We start from the raw sequence: 20,801 nt of genomic DNA, 5'->3' as shown, positions 1-20,801 counted from the left end.
AACCTGCATGGAGGGTAACCTTGTCTGTCGTCTTAAGATAACTGAAGGAGGAATGGGCCTGTTTCTGTAACTATATTTAATATTAGGTGAAGGACTTTCTGTTTCATATAATCAATTCAAGGTGGGTAACCCTGCCTCTCTCTTTCATTCTGACCTATTTCTCTTCTGTAAAACCTGCAAGGTAGATGATCTTTCTGTCTCAGTCTCTTATACAATGAGCACAAGGAGCATCAACTTAGACTGAATAATATCTGGAACTGGGTGAATGATCCTGTCTTACCTAATGTATCTGTTTCCCTTGTAGTGTGACTACCAGGAGGATTACATTTTTTCTTCACTCTAATGGTCTGTAATTGAGTGGTTCTGTATTTGAACAGAATCTTAATACTGACTAGATTCCTTTCTCATACAAAGGCCTTAGGGTTCCTGGCCTTGTCTTTGTACTAAATTGACTTCAAGATGGATACATTTTATTTAATACACTGACTGCAGTGTGAACTTTTACTGTGCAATAACAACCCAGAGCTATGTTATCAGGCCAGGTGTTGCAAAATATCAAGATAAAGCCACATTTAACAGGATCCTCTCTTAAACCAGTCACTTATTCCAACCAGACAAATCACTCAACTGGATTTGAAGGAATCTCCTTCTATCACATGCCAGAGTACCAAACATTATTATATAGAAAAGCAAGAACAAATGGCTGACTGCCAAATCCAGCAAGAGTGCAATTTGGGTGATAAATGGAGACCAAGTGACAAAAGAGTCAGAGACAAGAATTTAAAAACCATGACTAACGTGCAAGAAGATCCATAAATCGTTTTTAGGAAGACACAAAATACAGCATTGATCAAAGTGTTTCTTTACACTTTGTACCTGACAGGCATTATGGACCCTTATCACCCTTCTACCGCTGTACATCTTTGTAGCAGAGTAAGGGCCAAAGAACAGTGAAAAACAGAATCCAAAGAGAAACGGCAGTGGTAGAAGTGGTCACTTGGATTCACATTTCTCTCTCTGCCATAGTCATGGAACCTTGCATACAAATCACCAATTTAGGCAAAGTCTTTATACTGTGTTACATAATCAGAGTTAGCTGCTCATTGGGTGAGCAACTGTTAGCAAACATTTAGGCCTTATGCCGGTAAAGAGAGAGATAAGGCACTACTGATATTGAGTGTAGGCGATTTGAAAATCTGAGCCATAAGATCAGTGAGGTGAACAGACAAAGTTGAAACACAGGAGATTATGGAACATAGAAGCAAGCATACAATTGGACAAAATCATGACAGTAAAGGGTTAAATGAACAATATGAAAATGAGTAATCACACAAAAAATATAGAGGTAGTAATTGTTCCACCAGTTAAGTTCCTGTAATGGCTGAAATACTTCTTGTCACCAGGAAATGACCAGTGTATCTTTGATTCTGATTTCATATACTTATTAATCCCCAGGGAAAATTGTCTTTTAGCATTACCTTTAAAAGTCACAGCACACGGACAGCCATTGTATAATGCCCCTGAAGCAATTTTCAGGTTAAGGGCCTTGAGCTGTACGTATGGCTGATCATAATTTGTCAGACATGAAGATCCAGGAAGCTATCCTGGGAGAACTCAGGAGGTGTAGGTTCAGTCAGCCCATGCTCACTTGGCCATAAGAGACCTGTTGTTAGTTGTGCTGGAGTGATCTCAGCAGGTTTTAAAGACTTAGTCTGTCCTCACTTTCTAATTAGCTTCACTATGAATTATGGAAATTACTGAATTACATTTTACCATTAAAACCTTCAGTGCGTCACCAGTATCTGAGAGCATAAGGCAGTCTGTGCCACTCAGCAGCTATAAAAACTAAAAAAACCTGGCAATGTCTGAACCTTGGGGCCCTGTCTGCTCAGTATGTTAATTCTGGATATGTTCTATGAGAAAATGGAGCAGCAGAAGGCAGGGCCACACAGCTTTTCCAGTAAGTTGATGGCAAGTCCACCTTGCTGTTCAGGGAATTCTCGTTGGTATCCAATGCTATCCTGCCATCCTGAAAATGAATTATTTAGATTGAGCTTAATATATTCAAAAAGTCTTCCTGATATGTCATTTAAGCACCAGGGCAGAACAACACCCTGACAGTTCATTTCAGGGGCAGTTGAATCAATGATCTAAGCATCTAAACTTAGGGAAAACAAGCATTAGGAATATTACAGGACATATTTAAATATTCATATCAGGACAATTAAGGCTGTGTACTGTATATTCAAGCCTAAGTAAATTCTACTGAATTATGGTGCAGACAAGGGCAGAGTAGCCTAAAATGCATGAGGCTTAAAAAATCAAACTAACTGCAATGCTCGATCTAAGAAGGAAAATGTTTACAAGAACAAAGTGAGTTCACCTCTTTGTTCAGCACCACTAGGTCACTCCATTCACTATGAGTGATTTCTGACATGTTAACTTCATAACAAATGAATAAGCTTGAGAATACAGCAGCTGAATCAGGACTGAAAAGAAGCCTGACAACATGGCAGTTACATGCAGACAGCATACATAGTAGAGTCAGAAGCAGCTTCAGAGCAAGAGACTTGTAATGAGCCTGTGAAAGTACAGACTTATTCTACAGGCTCATATGGAGACTGGCAACATGCAGATGAGTTACAGAGGGTACTAAGGAACATGAGACAACGTATGCATAATGAACTGAAAGGCACATATAATAGATAGATAGATAGATAGATAGATAGATAGATAGATAGATAGATAGATAGATAGATTGGAACCTCGGGTCATGAATGTCTCGGTACACGTACAAATCGGGTTACAACCAAAAAGTTCGCCAAACTTTTGCATCTGTTCACGACCACACACTCAGGTGACGAACAAGCCAGTTTCCCTTCTGGTTCATACGCGCCGGTGATTTCCGCATGTGTTCAGTCTCTCCCTGTACAGTACATTGTTCTTGGTCAGACGTGCATCACGCAGAGGGACTTTACCTCAAAACTGTAATCTCATCTCTACCCAGTTTCTCCTCACTTCCTTCATGCCAGAACTCGACTTATGCAAGGTTAGTTTTCTTAGTTGTTTATGGTTAGTTTTTGTATAAATTAAGGATTTTTCAAATGTTCATTTTTTTCCCTGTGCTTAAAACTCATTAAATAAAATTGTTAACAGCGAGCGGTTCGTAAGGCTATAGCGTGAACTCTTGCAATGTTAGTTTTCTCTGTTCAAGGTTTTCTCAGTGTTATTCAATGTTTTTGCATTTAGTTTACTATTACACTGTGCATTCTATGGTATAATTAACTATTTTTGGAACAAATTACGGTCGTGACCCGAAATTCCACTGTAGATAGATAGATAGATAGATAGATAGATAGATAGATAGATAGATAGATAGATAGATAGATAGATAGATAGATAGTGTCATGCATGTTCATTTGGGAGACAGCTTAAGGGCTCTAGTAAACTTGATTTGGCACTGTTTTCTGATCCTTTCTCCCTTTCTCCCTCGGCAGACCAGGTGATTGACAGCCCAACTATCACCAACATCATCACCTCCTTGATCTGCCCCTTCCTACCATCTTTCTTCATAAACTGGCAAACCAGTTACCTACTTCAGTTCTGTTTGGACTCATGTCTGTAAAGACACTCCTGCAACTAATTGTGTGTTGAGTTACATAAGAAACTGTCAAATTATATATACTAGCAAAACGCCCGCGCTTCACAGCGGAGAAGTAGTGTGTTAAAGAAGTTAAGAAAAAGAAAAGGAAACATTTTAAGAATAATGTAACATGATTGTCAATGTAATTGTTTTGTCACTGTTATGAGTGTTGCTGTTATATATTTATATTTATATTTATATATATATATATATACACACACAGACACACACATATAAACATATATACATATACATATATACATATCTACATATACACATATCTATATATATATATATACATATACACATACACATATCTACATATATACACACACACATATATATATATACATATCCACATATATATACACATATACTGTATATACATATCTACATATATATACACATACATATATACAGTATATATACACATACATACATATATATACACTGTACTGTATATAGCAAAATCCCCGCGCTTCGCAGCGACGAAGTACTGCTTTTAAATTTTTATTAAGAAGAAAAGAAAACCTTTTTAAACTGAGGGAAAATATACCAATAACTATTTGTTAAGGATCTCTTTGTATACCACGTTGTCAGTTCAGCACTCTGGTTGTAATATGACCAAGTTGCGCACTGAGCTTACCCTTGAGAATTCAACGTATAGTTATCCAGGAGAAAAGCAATCTTGCCTGAAATCAATGGCAACCTTTTGTAGGGTCTGTCCCTGAGACTTATTACTTTTCATCGCGAAGCAGAGCCTTACTGGAAATTGGAGCCATTTGAATTGAAATGGGAGATCAGAGGGTATAACGGGGATGCGAGGAATACATTGAGTGTGGAGAAACTCTAGAGACAGTGTGTGTATTAACTTGTGGATTTTTCTGTGAGTATTTGGTGGCAGCGTGACGAAGTTGCTTCCGCAAGACCACGCTAGCTGTGGAGCTCAGCTCGGAGCATATTCTTTTCCTACCTTGTCAATTGTGTAATGCGTTTTTTGAACAGGTTTGATGCATGGAAGTGATCACTCATACTGCGTTCAGTCAGTTCACGTGAGCTGCTCTCTTGTGTGATGTTGCGATGTCCACGGCTTTATTTAATGTTAGCTAAGACCCGGCACTTAAAAGTTTCTCGTTACAGCAATTTTAACTCTGTTACAAAGTGATCCAAAGTCTTGTTTATACCTCGTGTCTTCTCATTAAACTTGTATCTCGTGAATAAAGTATTCGACGAAGGCATGACAAACGGCAGCGGGAGCGTGTCCATAAACTTAATTTAAACTCTGCAGTAGCTGCATTAAGAAAAAGCTTGTATGCGTTTTTCTTCAGCGCTCTTTGGAGCTCTTCCTTGTTTTCTACGTACTGCGTTCACAGTCAGTTCACGTGATTACGTTAGAGGCGTGATGATTTGACACGCAACTCCCCACGGCCATCGACCTAAAGTCCATTACAGTACATGGAGAAAAATAGGTTCCAGTTATGACCATTATGCATAGAATTTCGAAATGAAAACTTCAAAAACTTTTGTAAGTATGCTGTAAGGAATGAACCTGCCAAATTTCAGCCTTCTACCTACACGGGAAGTTGGAGAATTAGTGATGAGTGAGTGAGTGAGTGATGAGTCAGTCAGTCAGTCAGTCAGTCAGTGAGGGCTTTGCCTTTTATTAGTATAGATATATACACACACTATGGTCTGAACACACACCAGAATGATGAAAAAGGAAGAAGATTTAAGAAGAAAGAAAACTTCTGACTTGGCTGTCCCCATCACCATGACGCATTATACAAGCATATTGCTGTTGTTATAAAAGAGCCCCAGTTGCGTTTCTTGACACACTTCTGCTGAATAATTCATTGACTCAAAGTCCTCAGTGTTAGTGTGTCAGAGAGAGGATGTGCAGCATTGCTAATAATGGCACACAGTTTTATTTTGATTCTGTCCTTTGCTACTACCTTCAGGGGGTTCAGATTGCATCCCATAAATGAGCCTGCCCTTTAAATTAGTTTGTTAATTCGGTGGGCCTCTCTTGAAGTGATGTTACCAGACCAGCACAGTACATGATAGCAAATCACACTGGCCATCACATAGTTGCAAAGGTTGTGAAGGATGTTACATTCCACATTAAAGTAATGCAGTCTCCTAAGGAAAAAGACCCTTTTTTAATATGGCTCCTCTGTTTAATAAGGAGGAAGAACAATGGCACATAAATTCAGAGATTTATAAAGAGATTGATGATATGTTCAGAGACCACCAAAAACACTAAGGACGTTCATACTCTGTACTTGCAAGGTTTACAAGAAATCATCAGCTCTGGAAAGACAAGTGGGATAATGAAAGTAATACGTGAAGACTAATCTGGGAATCACTGAAGGTGTCGATATCACAAAGAATCTATGGTAAAAACATCTGGAAAGCACTCGGATATCCTTTAGTCGAATGAGAAAATAAAAGCCTCTAAAGATACTCACAAAGAGACTGAGAACCATGCATAGAGATTGTACCTGGGGACTCCTTTTTCCATTTTTTTTTTTATTTTTTAAATTACCTTACCGTTAAGCATGATATACATTAATTGAGCATACTATAAATAATACCATATTTCATATCACATTCAATTTCACCACTAACTCTAAACACTTCTGGAGTGCTACGAAATCAAATAAGCTAATCCAGTATCTACTTATCCCTGAAATATATTGGACAATCTAGAAGGTTAGCAGAGGTCAAACTTGGTGTGCCGGATGGCTGGGGACCCTACCCAGCTGGGACACTTGGACGGTCCATGAGAGGGACGATACCTTCCCTGGGCCACAAGAGGGCAGCTGCCCAGGTCTGCTTGGGGGGCCACTGGAACAGAGCTGAGAAGCTCATCCCTATGGGAGGATGTGGCCACCGCCAGGGGGCACCCAGATGGTTATGGAACCCTGGATGGCAGCACTTCCACCACACCAGGAAGTATCGTCAGATGGAGCACCTGGAGCCCATCCGGGTCATTATAAAAGGGGCCGCCTCCCTCCAGTAAACAAGTTGGGAGGAAGGAGACGGAGCTTGTGAGGAGGAGAGTGGCGGTCAGAGGAAGAGAGAAAGAAAGAGAGACAGTTGTTGTTGACAAGGCATTGTGGTGCTGTGAATAAAATAAAAGTGTGTGTTTTGGACATTCTGGTGTCTGTCTGTCTGTGTCTGGGGGCTGGATTTCCACAATGGTTACTCCAAGTACAACAGTAATGACTTAACATTGTCAAACCTGATTAAATCAAGTCAAGGTTTTAGGTCCAAAGTTTTTCCAAGTAGCAATGGGCACAAGGTAGGAAACCGTCCTAAATAGGGCACTCACACAGACAAAGGGAGAAAAAACAGTCCACACAGTCAACAACCAGGTTTGAGATATGAATTTGTGACAATGGATCCATGAGGTGGTGATCAACCCAGTGCTGTGTCACACCTCAATATTAATAGGTTCTTGCTGTATTTAAGCATCTGGAGGCTCCTGAAGAATATGACAATATTTACAAACGCCCAGAGCTAATAGATGGGAAACTGGTGGCTCAAAAGGACACTCTGAAGTATAATACTTCCTCCAGTCTTGTTCTGGTTTTCAGCCAGCGTCATACTGAAATTAAGCTTTCTTCCATTAGAAATGTATTTTATCAGAGAGAAGTGACGTTTATAGAGGACTAATAAAGAACAAAAGCAGCCATTCTATTTCACATCCCAGCAGCTTCTCAAGCATATGTTTTAGTTAAGCAAGAGCCGGTGAAGATGTATTCATGCTGCTCACACGTTGCTACTTTATAGAAATGCTAATCTGTGACACTCATGGCTTAATTGGCTCATGAGCTGCTTATGCATGATAATTAAGCTGTTTTCAAAAGGAACTGCAGTTTTGCATATTTGGGTAGTGATGGCACCTTATATGAATATCAGAACAGGGAGAAATGAACACAAATAGAAGAGGGGTAATCAACAGTCTGTTGACCAAGTTCACTACAGAGGTGCTACAGATGACACCTGCACAAAAGTGCAAAAATGAACGTTTGGAAGAAACAGGCACAGGGAGTAAAAACCATTAAACCTCCAGTATGGAAACTAAGCAGAAACGTGTAGGCTTTTTAAGGAGAGATGGACAAAAGCTTCCAAGAAATAAGCTTTAGTTTAGATTTTTGAACCATTTTGATAAGTACGGCCCTACAAGCTTGCCAGTCTTATTCACCTAGATTCTTGAAAACAGCATCAAGTCGAGATCTGAAAGTCCCTAAATTCCTATTTTCTACCCCACTACTTGATAATTCATTCCATGTATTTAGGGTTCTTTGTGTGATAAAAAAAACCTCTCTAACAGTTGTGCAAAATTGGAAGCATTTCTTTTAAAGTAATATCTGAGACCCATTGTACTAATTACCATCATAATTTTAAACACTTCAGTCATGTCATCTCTTAGTCTTAAATTTGGAAACTCAGCTATGTTGTCAGTGACCAACTGGAGAAACACAAAAAAGATCAGCCATTCTAAAGACAGTGCAAAGAACAGAGACGATTATTCAATCTATTATCAGTTCTAACACAGATGGGAAAACCAACATTTTAGTCATCACAGAACACATGTCAGATCATGCAACAGTCATCACAACGAACAACCTGAATTTTTAGAATCCATACAATAAAGAGGAAGAAAGAAAAAGTCATGTCATTTTATAACCTGCTTAATCTGTGCCATGGTCGTCTTTGGGGTATGTGGAGTTCTAGAGCCTATTCTAGGCAGAAAAAAACCCTGGACAGGTCACCAGTTGTGAACGCTAGGTGGCACTGTTGCCTCTTTAAACCCAACAAACAGACACTCAGGACACCAGGTAAAAGCACGAAGAAGTTCTTTTGATTATTTTCTTCTCCAACAGTGCTCCCTAAGCACTACAGCCACAATAACCAGACAAGTAAACAAGCACAATAATACAGAAATCACAATACAGTAATCCCTCCTCGATCGCGGGATTGCGTTCCAGACCCCCCCGCGATAGGTGAAAATCCGCGAAGTAGAAACCATATGTTTGTATGGTTATTTTTATATATTTTAAGCGCTTATAAACTCTCCCACATTGTTAACATTATTGGAGCCCTCTAGACATGAAATAACACCCTTTAGTCAAAAGTTTAAACTGTGCTTCATGACAAGACAGAGATGACAGTTCTTTCTCACAATTAAAAGAATGCAAACATATCTTCTCTTCAAACGAGCGCTGTCAGGAGCAGAGAATGTCAGAGAGATAGAGAGAGCGTGACAGAAAAACAAACAATCAAAAAATCAATACGTGCTGTTGGGCTTTTAAGTATGAGCACCGCGATAAAGCAGCCGCAAAGAAGGGAGCAATGTGAAGGTAGTCTTTCAGCATTTTTAGAGTAGCCTCCATATCTTCTAAACAAACAGCCTCTGTGCAAACAGCCCCTCTGCTCACACCCCCTCCGTCAGGAGCAGAGAACGTCAGAGAGAGAGAGAGCGCGCAAGGTTAAAGCAAACAATCAAAAAATCAATACGTGCTTTTGGGCCACCGCGATAAAGCGGCATTTCTTAGAGGAGCGTCCATATCCTCCAGGCAAACAGCCTTTGTGCAAACAGCCCCTCTGCTCACACCCCCTCCGTCAGGCGCAGAGAATGTCAGAGAAAGACCGAGAAAAGCAAACAATCCGCTCAGGAAGCACATCGTATATCATTGAGGTGTTTTAGTTAATATGTAATACATGCTCTGATTGGGTAGCTTCTAAGCCATCTGCCAATAGCGTCCCTTGTATGAAATCAACTGGGCAAACAAACTGAGGAAACATGTACTTTAAATTAAAAGCCCCATTGTCCGCAGAAATCCGTGAACTAGCGAAAAATCCGTGATATGTATTTAGATATGCTTACATTTAAAATCCGCGATGGAGTGAAGTCGCGAAAGTCGAAGCGCGATATAGCGAGGAATCACTGTATTCTCTCTTTCTCTGTTTTCTCCTCCATATCTCCCAGCAAGCTTTGTCCACCTCCACTCTGGCTCGCTTGCTGGGTTCTCAGAAGTCCTTTATATAATCCTTGTCCCATAAGTGCTTCTGTTCTTCCTCCCATGTGACTTGCCAGAACTTCCAGGTCAGATGGAGAATTTGAGTTGTGTAATCAGCCCGGAAGTACTTTGGGGCTTCCATGCACGTGACTTCCTAGTACTTCTGGGCTATAAGGGAAGCATGACCCCACCCACGGTCCTCCCACAGCACCCTCTGGTGGCACCCATGGCACCCAACAGGGCTGAGATACCAAACTCCAAGTCCCAGGATGCCCTGTAGGCACTGCTACACTCCAGGGGAGCTGCCATCTAGCGTCTTGGGGGAGGCAGTGTCCAAAAGTTGCTGCCTTTCCCCATTCTTCCATTCTCAGGGTGTCCCATCCGGGCTGAGATGTCGCCCGTCTCTTACACAGTCTATCACAGGGCATGCATATGCACACACAAAACACACACTAAGATCAATTTAGTGTTGTCAATTTACCTAACATGCATGTCTTTTAAGAGTAGGAGGAAAACAGAGGACACACAGGAAACCCACGCAGACATGGGGAGGACATACAAACTCCTTGAAGGAAGGACATGGGATGCAAATCCTGGCCACCTCACCATGCTGTCCAACAGCAAAAGACATGTATCATAATATATTTCTACAGTGACCAGTTATTAATATTACCCCAAAGACCCATATTTAAATGTCAGTCAGGTTTTACGATTCTGGAGTGTTTGCACTTCCTTCCGTGGTGTTTGTGGATTTTCTGAAGATTTACAGGTGATTTATGATACTAAATATGAGAATATGAGTGCATATGTGAGTAGAATTCAATACAGATTTGGTTTATTCCCTGCCTCAGATACTTCCAAGGCAAGCACTGGCTTCCCATGACCCTATAAAGGAATAATAAAAATTTCATAGATTAGATGGACAAATATTTCTATAATATATACTATGTCAATGTACTTTACAAGTACAGAATTAATAGAACAATTTACAATCCGAGCACAGGCAGGGTAACTTGCTGAGGGTTACTCCTTCAGACATAATTGGAGAATTGAACCTACAGCTATCTTGATGTTTATTGTCCAGTTCTTTAGCAGCTGGTTTATTATATCAGAGAGGAGCAATTATATTTTATGTAGTCGTTAAATCCACAAGCGAGATTGGCTAGCTCATTGCCATTAAGAAAAGAAAAGTGATTATGTACCTTGTGGTCATAAATATGGACAGGATAATCCACAATACAATCAAAAGAAGTGACAGGATCATCATGAGAAATAGGTTGAAACCATCTATCCTGCATTCAGTGGAGAAGACAGGTAACTTCATTTGCCATCCCACCATTATAACCACTGACAGGATCATCAGAACTGAATTAGTGCTGGACAAAACCACATTTACTGTCATATTGCTAATGGAAACAAACAAGATTAGCCAGGCCCTGTACAGTAGGCAGACAGGATCATCTAATCTCCTTTTCTGTCACAACACGTCCTAAAAGGACCTATCATCTGGTCCCATGGTTTCTCTTATCAGTGCTCTGCTAATGATATGCAACTGTACCTGTTGTTCCCACCAGAGGACCACACAGTATTAGCTGGAATCTTTGCATGTCACAATGAATGATGTAACAGCTCATCCTGGCAAAGATGGGCCTTCTTATTATCCCACCTTGTCATTGGCGCCGGCAGGGGGGTGCAAGTAGGTGCACGTACACCCACCTAGCTTTTGAAAAAAAAGGAAATGGAGAAAAAAAATAAATCTTTCAATAATAAGAAAAAACGCGAAAAAATAGTTTTTATTTTAAATTTTTAAATTACAATTAGACGTTTACATTTTACAACTATACATAAACAATCATTCACTTTGTTTCTAAAAGAGCATCTCAAGCCTTCTTTTTGTTGTCCAAACTTGTCTACAACTTTGTCGATAAATTTTGGACAATTATTTATTCTTTTTTTGTGTACACTAAGCATACATAATCCACTTAATCTATCGTCACTCATTGTAGATCGGTTCCAAGTTTTGACGCGCCGTAATGTGCTAAAAGATCTTTCAATACTGCAGGTTGTTGCAGGAAGTGTCATGCCAATCTTGAGTGCCTCGGAAACAGCCGGATAAAACTTCGTAGCCTCTTATAGTGTACAGCTAGATCTCTTTTACGCGGTGTATAGTTCGATTTATGGGAGAATAGTGCGCTTTAGAGAAAATATTTATCATAAAAGTTGTAGAACTTATCAATGTCTACAATTTTTATTTGAAATATTTTTCTCTAAAGTGTACTGTTCTCCCAGAAATCGGAACTATTAACCGCGTAAAAGAGGTCTAGCTGTATGTAAGTGCTTACAAAATTACATTAAAAACTTAAGGAAAAAAGCACTACCTATGCCACTGAATACATCAATAACATTTTTAACTATATTCCAGTGATCATATGATAACAAAAAAAAGTCGATGATTTTTGTCAGAAAATTAAAATTAGGTCATGCCTTAAGTGGTTAATCTATCTATGCAAAAACTGACTGCTCTGTACTGTTCAGAGATAGCGACTGTATTGGCAGGGATTTAATGGGCACATACATATACAAAAAAAGTTTTTGTTGCGGGGGGGAGCGTAGAAAGAAAAAAATCTCTTTATGCACCCCCCTGAATTAAATCCTGGCGGCGGTAATGCACCTTGTCTGTCTATTCAACACCCCATCTTGGTCCAGCTTGACTCATTATCACTAACTACCAGGTTTGTACACAACCTTGAGGTGGTGATCGATGACCAGCTATCATGTTGCAGTGGTCTTTTGGTCCTGCAGATTCACTCTACACAATATCTGCTAGATCGACCATATCTGTGTGAGTATGCTGCCCAACTCCTGGTCCAGGCTTTCGTATTGTCACGTCTGGACCATTGCAGCTCTCTGCTGTCATAAAGCCACTGCCGATGAATTCAAAATTCAGTATTACGTGTTGTGGTCAACCAGCCAAGGCAGGCACATGTCACTCCTCTATTCGGATCACTACATTGGCTCTGTGTAGCGACAGTATTAAGTTAAAATCCTTGATACTTGCCTACAGAAAAATCAATGGTTCAGCACCTATATACAGTATATATGAAGACATTTCTGAGGTCCTTTAATCCTTCTCGACCACACAGGTCTGCTGATGAATGGCATCTAGTATTCACCTCTGCATGGCATCAGAATTCATTCCTGACTCTTTTCATGTGCAGCTGTTAGCTGGTGGAACATGTTGCCCACCTCCATTCAAACTCCTGTCTCCATCAATGTGTTTTAGAAGCTTTTGCAGACTCTTTTATTTGGTGAATGTTTGTCTACTTAATAATGGCTTTAATAGGTTCTTGTAACAAAGGATGTGTAACTAGCTTGTATTTTGTTCAAAGCTCTTTGCATGTAACAATCAATTTTGTAACTTTGTCCTGTAACACTTGTCCCCAAAACATTCCCCCAGACTGATGTTTGCTCAGTTATGTTGACCTCTTTTTGTAAGTTGCTTTGGATAAAAGTATCTGCTAACTAAATAAATATAAATGTACTCTATTATCATTACAAGCACATAAACACCAATTTACATGGCATTCGGTGTAGGCATGTAAAGTAATCCAGTGACACTTTACTTTAGGCATTAATATAAAGCAGCTATTAACAGTCCATAAATATTTTGTTAAGTGTTATTAACAATGATTAATGTTAATTAAAAGTAATAAGACTCTTGAAATATGTTAGTATCATTTTTCATTATTTCCTATCATGTTAAAAGAATTATTCATAGTTACTCATGCCTGAACTAAAGTGTTACCAGTAATTCTACATGCATTACTAAAGCAACCTGTATTATATAGTCTAAATTGATACCGTCTAGCGGTAGAGTTATGTTTTATGCAGTAAAATAAAAACAAGGATAGAATCAACCACCATTGCACTTAAGATCATGCAATTTGCAGTTAATATAGAAGATGGACAGCGTCATCCATCCTATTGTTGTAACAGGAACAAAAAGAATCTTCAACTATGCAGTCGGTGCAGATGGCCTGTGGGATCATCTTTCGATCCTTAGAAATACAACCTGGATTATGCAGTCTGAATCACTACCAGTGAGAGGCAGAATTATCCTTTTCACAGTCAGTAAAACCACAGACAAGATTATCCGCCCCGCTATTATTCTAAGTACAGTTAGAATCATCCACACCGACAGACAGGATTATTCCAAGCCATCAGTATTACAAGCACAGACAGAATCATTCACCATGCAGTGATTGCAGAAGACAGGTAGGATCAACCACCCTGCCATCACTTCAGCCTAACAGTGAATCATCCAGGCCTCAGTACTGGACAGAGAGATTGCTGTTCCTATGCAGGTACAAGTATATGGAATTGTGTCACTAAAACAAAACCCAGCAGGCAGCGTACAAGATGGGGACTCATTCCTGTACTCCCTTTCACCACTTGTGCCCTGTTAGTTTTGAGTCCTTGGCTGTTTTGAGCAGGTACCATAAAATGAGATTGATGTTCTTTAGTTCTGTTATGGTATGCTTACACGGCAGTCTACTACACAAGGCTTGGCATTTATCTTGGGGCTATATTTAGTACACCAGTGATGGCACAAGGCACAGATTTTTTTGGAATGTAAGAAGATTCCCACTGAACTCTGCGTAGGCTGCCACACCTGTGTATTTAAAGAAGAATAAAACCTCAGCAGTCTGTTCTGAGAGTGCTTCACAGCCTAAGAAAATTAGGCCAACAGATTGTCGTCTGATGTTGCCACCTCTGCATAATTTAAGGAGCTGTTTTTTCCAAAATCTCCTTGTCCTCCAACTGCTCTTCCTACTGTATGATAGATGTTGTTTCTGCTCCAGCTCCATCCGGTATGGAAAACTTGATTCTCATATTGGCCTTTGCCAACTGCTCACATACTGGCGTGAGTCAACGAGGCCTGGAGCCCAGAAATCTAAAAACTGGAACCTTTTGCCATGACAGTAAAGTCTGTGATTCTCAGGCAGCAGTATGTGGCCCTGGAACATGCACACGCACAGACTGTACATAGCCCCCTTAAAAAGTGCTGAGACAGTGAGGTCAAAATGACTGTTTTTGCTGTGTGTAAAAACAATTAAGTTTTTGGGATGAAAAGATGTTATAAAACTATTTAGGGTTATTCAATCTGTTATTTACCAGTATTTATACCATCTATTTCAATGACCTCATAGTCAGATGGTTAACTTAAGTTATAAAAGGAAGTTTATGAATGTTTCTTTTTTTTACTTTTGTACTACAGTTAATAATCAGTACAAATCAAAAGGTTGAGTAACGCTGCATTATGGCTATAAGAAATAATTGTCTGGATGTGTGAACCATAGGTCATTCCACCAGAACACCTGTAGACTTATTTCTAGGGGTCATCCCGAGTAATGTGAATCGCAACCCATTGTGATATGCCCTCACGGGTTAATATGAGACTTTCTTCTTTATGACACATCCCTTAAAATGGCAGACTGCTGATTGTGTAAGCCTGCTAGTTTGCCCTAATGAGACAAGCCTTTCTGAGACACTGAATCATCTCACTACTCCAAACTAAATATGGTTTATCTTATTGTTTCACACCCCTTAGGGCAGGCGTCGGTCCTGGAGGGCCGCAGCTGCTGCAGGTTTTTGTTCCAATCCAATTGCTTAAATAGAAATCAATCCTTGCCAGTCTCACACCTTATTTAGTTCTATTGCTTGTTGGTCTGAAATGTTAGGCTCTTATATCATAGATAATTTTTTCCTTTCCAAGGATATCATCTAAATGCTTCGAAGCATAAAAGGGATATTTTTCAGTCTGTCACATTTTGTTCTCATAAGTGTTTTATTAAACCAAATAGTGCCTGATGAATCCACGTGAATGTAAATGGTAACAAGTTAGATGGAGAACTGCTGGCTCCTTTGTCATTTGCATCTTATTGTTAATAAGGAGCAATTAAAAAACAACAAATGCAGTTGTTTAAGACTGAAATAAGTCATTAATGGTGGGGAACCTTAACAAGCGAGACCACTAAAATGATGCATCAAAGTGTCACTTGAACATTAAGTGTTTCATCAGCAATAATTGACCTCTCATTAAGAAATAGGGTTGGAGCAAAGACCTGCAGCCACTGTGGCCTTCCAGGACTGACGTTCGCTGCTCCTGCCTTAGGGTGATCAGACAGCACAGGATGACACAGTTTACATGAATAGCCTTTTTGCATTGTGCATTAGATTTTGCTCAGGAAAAGTTGGATGCCTACTTGACAAGTTATGTTGAATGCATCCCATACCCCACATACCTGCAGACAGCACCTGTTCCCTCCACCTGATAGCACTGACCACCATTGAAGCAGTAGCTAGGGAAGATGTCACAGAGGGACTTGCAGCTGGAGTTGTGTCTGGTATACCCCATGCCACATTCAGTGCTGTTGTTACGGTCAGCTCCCTGTCCAGATGCCATCTGTACATCCAATGGCCCTCCCTCTTCATCAAAGCCGCTCTGTGACACGCTCTCTGTGATGGTGAAGCGAGGGTCCGTTTTTAGGAGGGGTTTCAGAGTGCCAGTGTTCTGCAGGAGGATTTGAAGGCCAGGGAACACAGTGGTTATACGACTGTTATTTTCATCTTCCAGGTCAGAGGTTGTAGACTCACCCTCATCAGGATATACCTCAGTAGTGGTGTAGGAATCATCGTAAGGAGTCAGATAATCATAGAGGTCAGATAATGGCAAAGACGTGGTCTCCCCCAGCACAAACGGATCATAGTATTCCCCTTCCAGGGTGTCCGAAAGAGTCTGATCCTGGACTGTTGTGCTCTCTGTTGTGGGTGAACTACCGCTTTGGCCTTCCATCTGCTTACTCACATCCAACTGGGTCACCTCCAAGCCACCTAAGGCAGCCTGTGTTGGGGAATCTGTGCGACCCTCCCACAGCACATGCTCCACCTGTTTAAAATCCAGCTGAATTTCTGTGGCGTCAACATGTTTGGTCATGGGGCTAATCGAGGAACTGTCCACAGAGACCTCCAGCAAGTGGTCCTTCTCTGCGGAATCTAGACTGATTTCTGTACTGCTAGGCATGCCCACTGTGGTCATGTCTAGCAGCAAAGGTGCAATTGTGGAGCTCTCAGCCAGAACTCCCACACCACCTGCTGCCCTGTGGAAAGTGCTCTCGGAGTGTTTGAGAAGTTGATCCCCACTGCCCAGTTCCTCTTGACTCTCATTAGGCAAGCCCTGGACAATGGACTCACCGGAGATCAGCTGAGCTTTGCCAGTCATTGGAGGAGATGTCTTCATGTCAATGGCTTCAGCTCCTTGATGCTGCAATCTGCATCCCAAACAGTCCAACGTAGTATTGTTTTTGTAGTCTGGCAGAGTTACATTGCTTTCAACTGAGGCACCTGCAAAAAAAAAAAAACGCAAAAAGTCAATCGATGCAAACTGAGCTGAGGATTGTCATATTGGCTTGAAGCACTGGCACTGACTCAGTAAGGGCTGAAGTGTGTTAACTGTTAGTTACCTTGCAACTTATCAGCACTGGCTCAAATCGCTGTTAAAGTGCAGTAGAGCTCAACTGACAAGAAGCATCTTCTGCTAAACCAGAGATGTAACTGTAGGTGGTTTGTAAGGAGCAAGCCTAACTCTCTTTATAGCAACAGAGCCAAGTGAGCTAAGCATCACCCTGATGGCAAGCAGTCCTTGTGCAGCTCATTCTAACAGTAGTGCGTAACACAGTTAGAGGGTGATTACACTGGCATCCTCATTTACAACACAACAAAGTGAGTGGCGCAACTTGAGCATCGCCTCACTGGCATGCATTTATGACATTATTCTGGTGAAGTCAGTTCACAGTGTAATATAGTGGAAAGGGCAGAGGGTAATCCTTTTCTTATGCAAGACCAGTTCTTAAAAAATAACATCACCCTTACTATAAGAAACTACACTGATTCCCTAAGGACAAGGTAGGTGGAATATGAATTATCCTACTGGCACACAGTTCTGGCACCATTCCAGCCACTGTAAGTCACTTTAGAGTAAAATACAGTTTAACTGGCAAGGCCCCTCATCTCCTACCACAGATACCAAATCTGAGGCAGCTTGTAGAAAGCAAGCTTCACCCCTTTAGTAGAAAGCATGGCAAAGTGAGAACAGCCATGACCATGCAGGCACTTACTTTTGGCACCATTCCAGCTAAATTGTACAACACTAAAATGCTACTGCATACCTCATGGACCTGATCTCAGGCAGTTCTTAAAGATCAAACTATGCTATTTCAGTTTAATTTTTTTTTAACTTCGCTGGTCCTTAGAGCTTGTTGGAAATGAAAAGCTGCCATTTGATCAAGTGGTCAGCTCAGATTTCCATTTGTCGTGCTACAGCACAGGAAGCAAGGAAGAGAGATAGGAATTTGTAGGAGAGACATAGAGAAAAGCCAAGCAAAATTACACCTTTTATTGGCTAACTAAAAAGATTACAATATGCAAGCTTTCAAAGCAACTCAGGCCCCTTCTTCAGGCAAGATGTAATGTATAGGAGAGACTTAAAAAGCATGAGGTGTTGCCGAAATGTTCGGTAGTGTTTGGTGGGTTACAGCATTTTCTTTGGTTGTGGCTGAAAGATAGCTCTAGCTATAGTTACTATCTACGACATTGATTTAAAGGGGCTCACGTCATCTGCTTTCATGTAATAATTGCTAAGGGTGATCCTGGGGATATGCACAATATTTTTTTACTTGCAAAAAAGGGGGTTATAACTGAGACAAGTATAACAAACTGACATAGGAAATTGTGTGATCTGTGTTATGCCATGTAAGAAATCATACATGTGTAGATTTCCATGGAAGCCTTAACTTACAGAATTTTTACAACACAAGTCTAGAATGACAGCTGTGTGCCTTTATATTCAGTCCTACAGTATGTGCCATGAACTTCATGTTCACATGCAATTATGTAGTGCAACCACCCATATTTAAGGAAATGCTTTGTGTGCCACCGCAAGACTGTTCCTAGCCTGCAAAAGGTAAACCAGGTAAGGTAAAATGGAATTCATCACTGGCTTATTTCATTGCCTCATATTTATTCTTAATGTATTACCTAGGAAGCTCTGTCCCCTTCTCGCTTCACTCGCCAAACCCCGGGCCTGTGCTACGTGCTAGCCTCTTTGTGGTTCTGAAACTCGCTTATGGGGATGCAGATGTAGAATTTAAACAGATTTTTATCTTAATGGGAATTGTTACATATGCATAATAGAACTATTTTACATTACAGAGAGTAATTAACCATATTAAAAAATAGTAAATTATTATTAATAGTAAAAAGTAAATTATGTTTCATGTTGCGTTAGAGGTGTTCATTGCGTAATACAATTTTGTTCTGTTTGGCTTTGAACTTAATATGCAAATACTTTTTAAACTTACACTTTTACTGTAAAACTTCAGTAAAAACAATTTTTTTAGTTACATTTTCATCTATATCGCATTGAATTTTGATTCTGCGTTTGGACATTCATCGTGCCAACGCAACGTATAATTGCCCGTAATTGAATTTCGTTTCTTTCTCTCTATTAAATGAAATGATTTTTTTGAATGTTTGGCTCTGAGATTTGTTAATTGTCTTTTCAAAAGCTATTTTAACGGGAAACTGTTAACATTTTAATACAAATGGCATATCAAGATTTCCTTTCTTGTGTAATGTTATCTGCAGAAGATGTACTACATTACCTTTCTTGGATACTTTCTATAGTAATTCATGTGGTGGAAGATCGTACGGTGTTAATGGTTGTAGATATTCTGTAAGTTTCAGCATAGTCCATTGATACACATTTAACCAATATGCCGTGTAACCGATCGACATTTTTGGTGTTCATTCGTTTGACTTCATCGTTTCTCGGTGCTAGGATTGCCAATGTACTCATTTTTTCTGTTGATAACCCTTCGTGATGAAATTCTTCAATAAGATTTGGACATAATACGTCTTCTTTAATTGGGAACTTAAAGTGAGGAAAACATTAAAATTTACAAAAGCTGACAGAGAAGGAAATGTGTTTGTCAAAAGCATTCACACAAATGAGAGGTGCGTGGTTGAATATGGTTGAGAGGAGAGCATGACTTGAAAAAATCTCATGGACAAAGTCTCTTCTCTTGGGACTTGAAAAATTCTCTTGAAAAAAAACTTGTTTCATCCCAGGATTTTTTAATATAATAGAGAGATGTTTATTTTGTAATGCAGTGTGTCTTAGTAGTTGCCAATGTTACAATGTTACTGTCCTTGAAATCCAGCTCAGTTCACAGCTTTGATTCCACCTGTGTGGACTTTGCCTATTCTGTCTTTTGTTAATTTCTTTGGTGGGCTCCATGTTAACCTAAACATTTGACATTAGATTAACTGGTGACTCTAAATTGGCTTGAATTAAGTATAGATGTCTTCATGACTGTTTTTGGTAAATACATTGGCATATCATTAGCGTTTTTTTCTTAACTAGATAAAATTATTTAGAAAACTAATGAATGAGAGACTAAACACATTTAGAAACTGATGGTGTAATTTTAGAAAGAAGAAGCCCAGTGCTACAAGGGTGAACACCACATCTCCAGTTTTGACTACAATAAACTAGAAGTAGAACTAAATAATGTGCCAAGGCACATTAGTGACCAGCTCTGTTAGTCTCCCAATTTGATCTGTGAATATTGTACACACCCACATCATAGCAGTGGTAGAAGAAGAGGAACACTGCCAAGAAACTAAAGTTTCAATTTAGGACAGAGATGTGTTATTTAATCAGTACCTGAGCACATGTTGGATAGGTATTTAGGAGGTTCCATAACAATTCTAGGATTAGTACACAATACAGCAGAAAACTTTACATACCTATCCAAGCAGGACCTCAGAACACCGACGTATCATGGCCTCTGTTACAGGAATTGTTAGTTCTATACTAATAATTGAGCCTCCTGGATAATGGGATTGCTCTTCAGACCCTCTCTCTTTTCTGTATGTTTTGAGCACATTAAAGTAATTTTAGCATGTGACCACCAGGGCACTGAATAGACCACACAGACCGTATTGTCCCCAGTCACACTTCACTTCTCTAAACAGCCTCAAAAGGAGATTCTTTATTTGCATTTTTT

The 20,801-nt window shown here is 39.9% G+C and overlaps 1 protein-coding gene across 4 annotated transcripts in view; it reads right to left on the bottom strand.

Moving 5' to 3' along the window:
* Nucleotides 1-20,801, bottom strand: part of cspg5a (chondroitin sulfate proteoglycan 5a) — a 50,890-nt gene that overhangs the window by 19,230 nt on the left and 10,859 nt on the right. For all 4 annotated transcript variants that reach the window (XM_039736523.1, XM_039736524.1, XM_039736525.1 and 1 more), the window contains exon 2: nt 15,978-17,076. In XM_039736523.1, the coding sequence (XP_039592457.1) occupies nt 15,978-17,076 (1,099 nt within the window). The remainder of the gene's footprint in view (nt 1-15,977; nt 17,077-20,801) is intronic.

The sequence above is a fragment of the Polypterus senegalus genome, chromosome 15 (assembly GCF_016835505.1).
Source record: "Polypterus senegalus isolate Bchr_013 chromosome 15, ASM1683550v1, whole genome shotgun sequence".
NCBI lineage: Eukaryota > Metazoa > Chordata > Cladistia > Polypteriformes > Polypteridae > Polypterus > Polypterus senegalus.
This window is presented reverse-complemented; position numbering and strand designations above follow the sequence as displayed.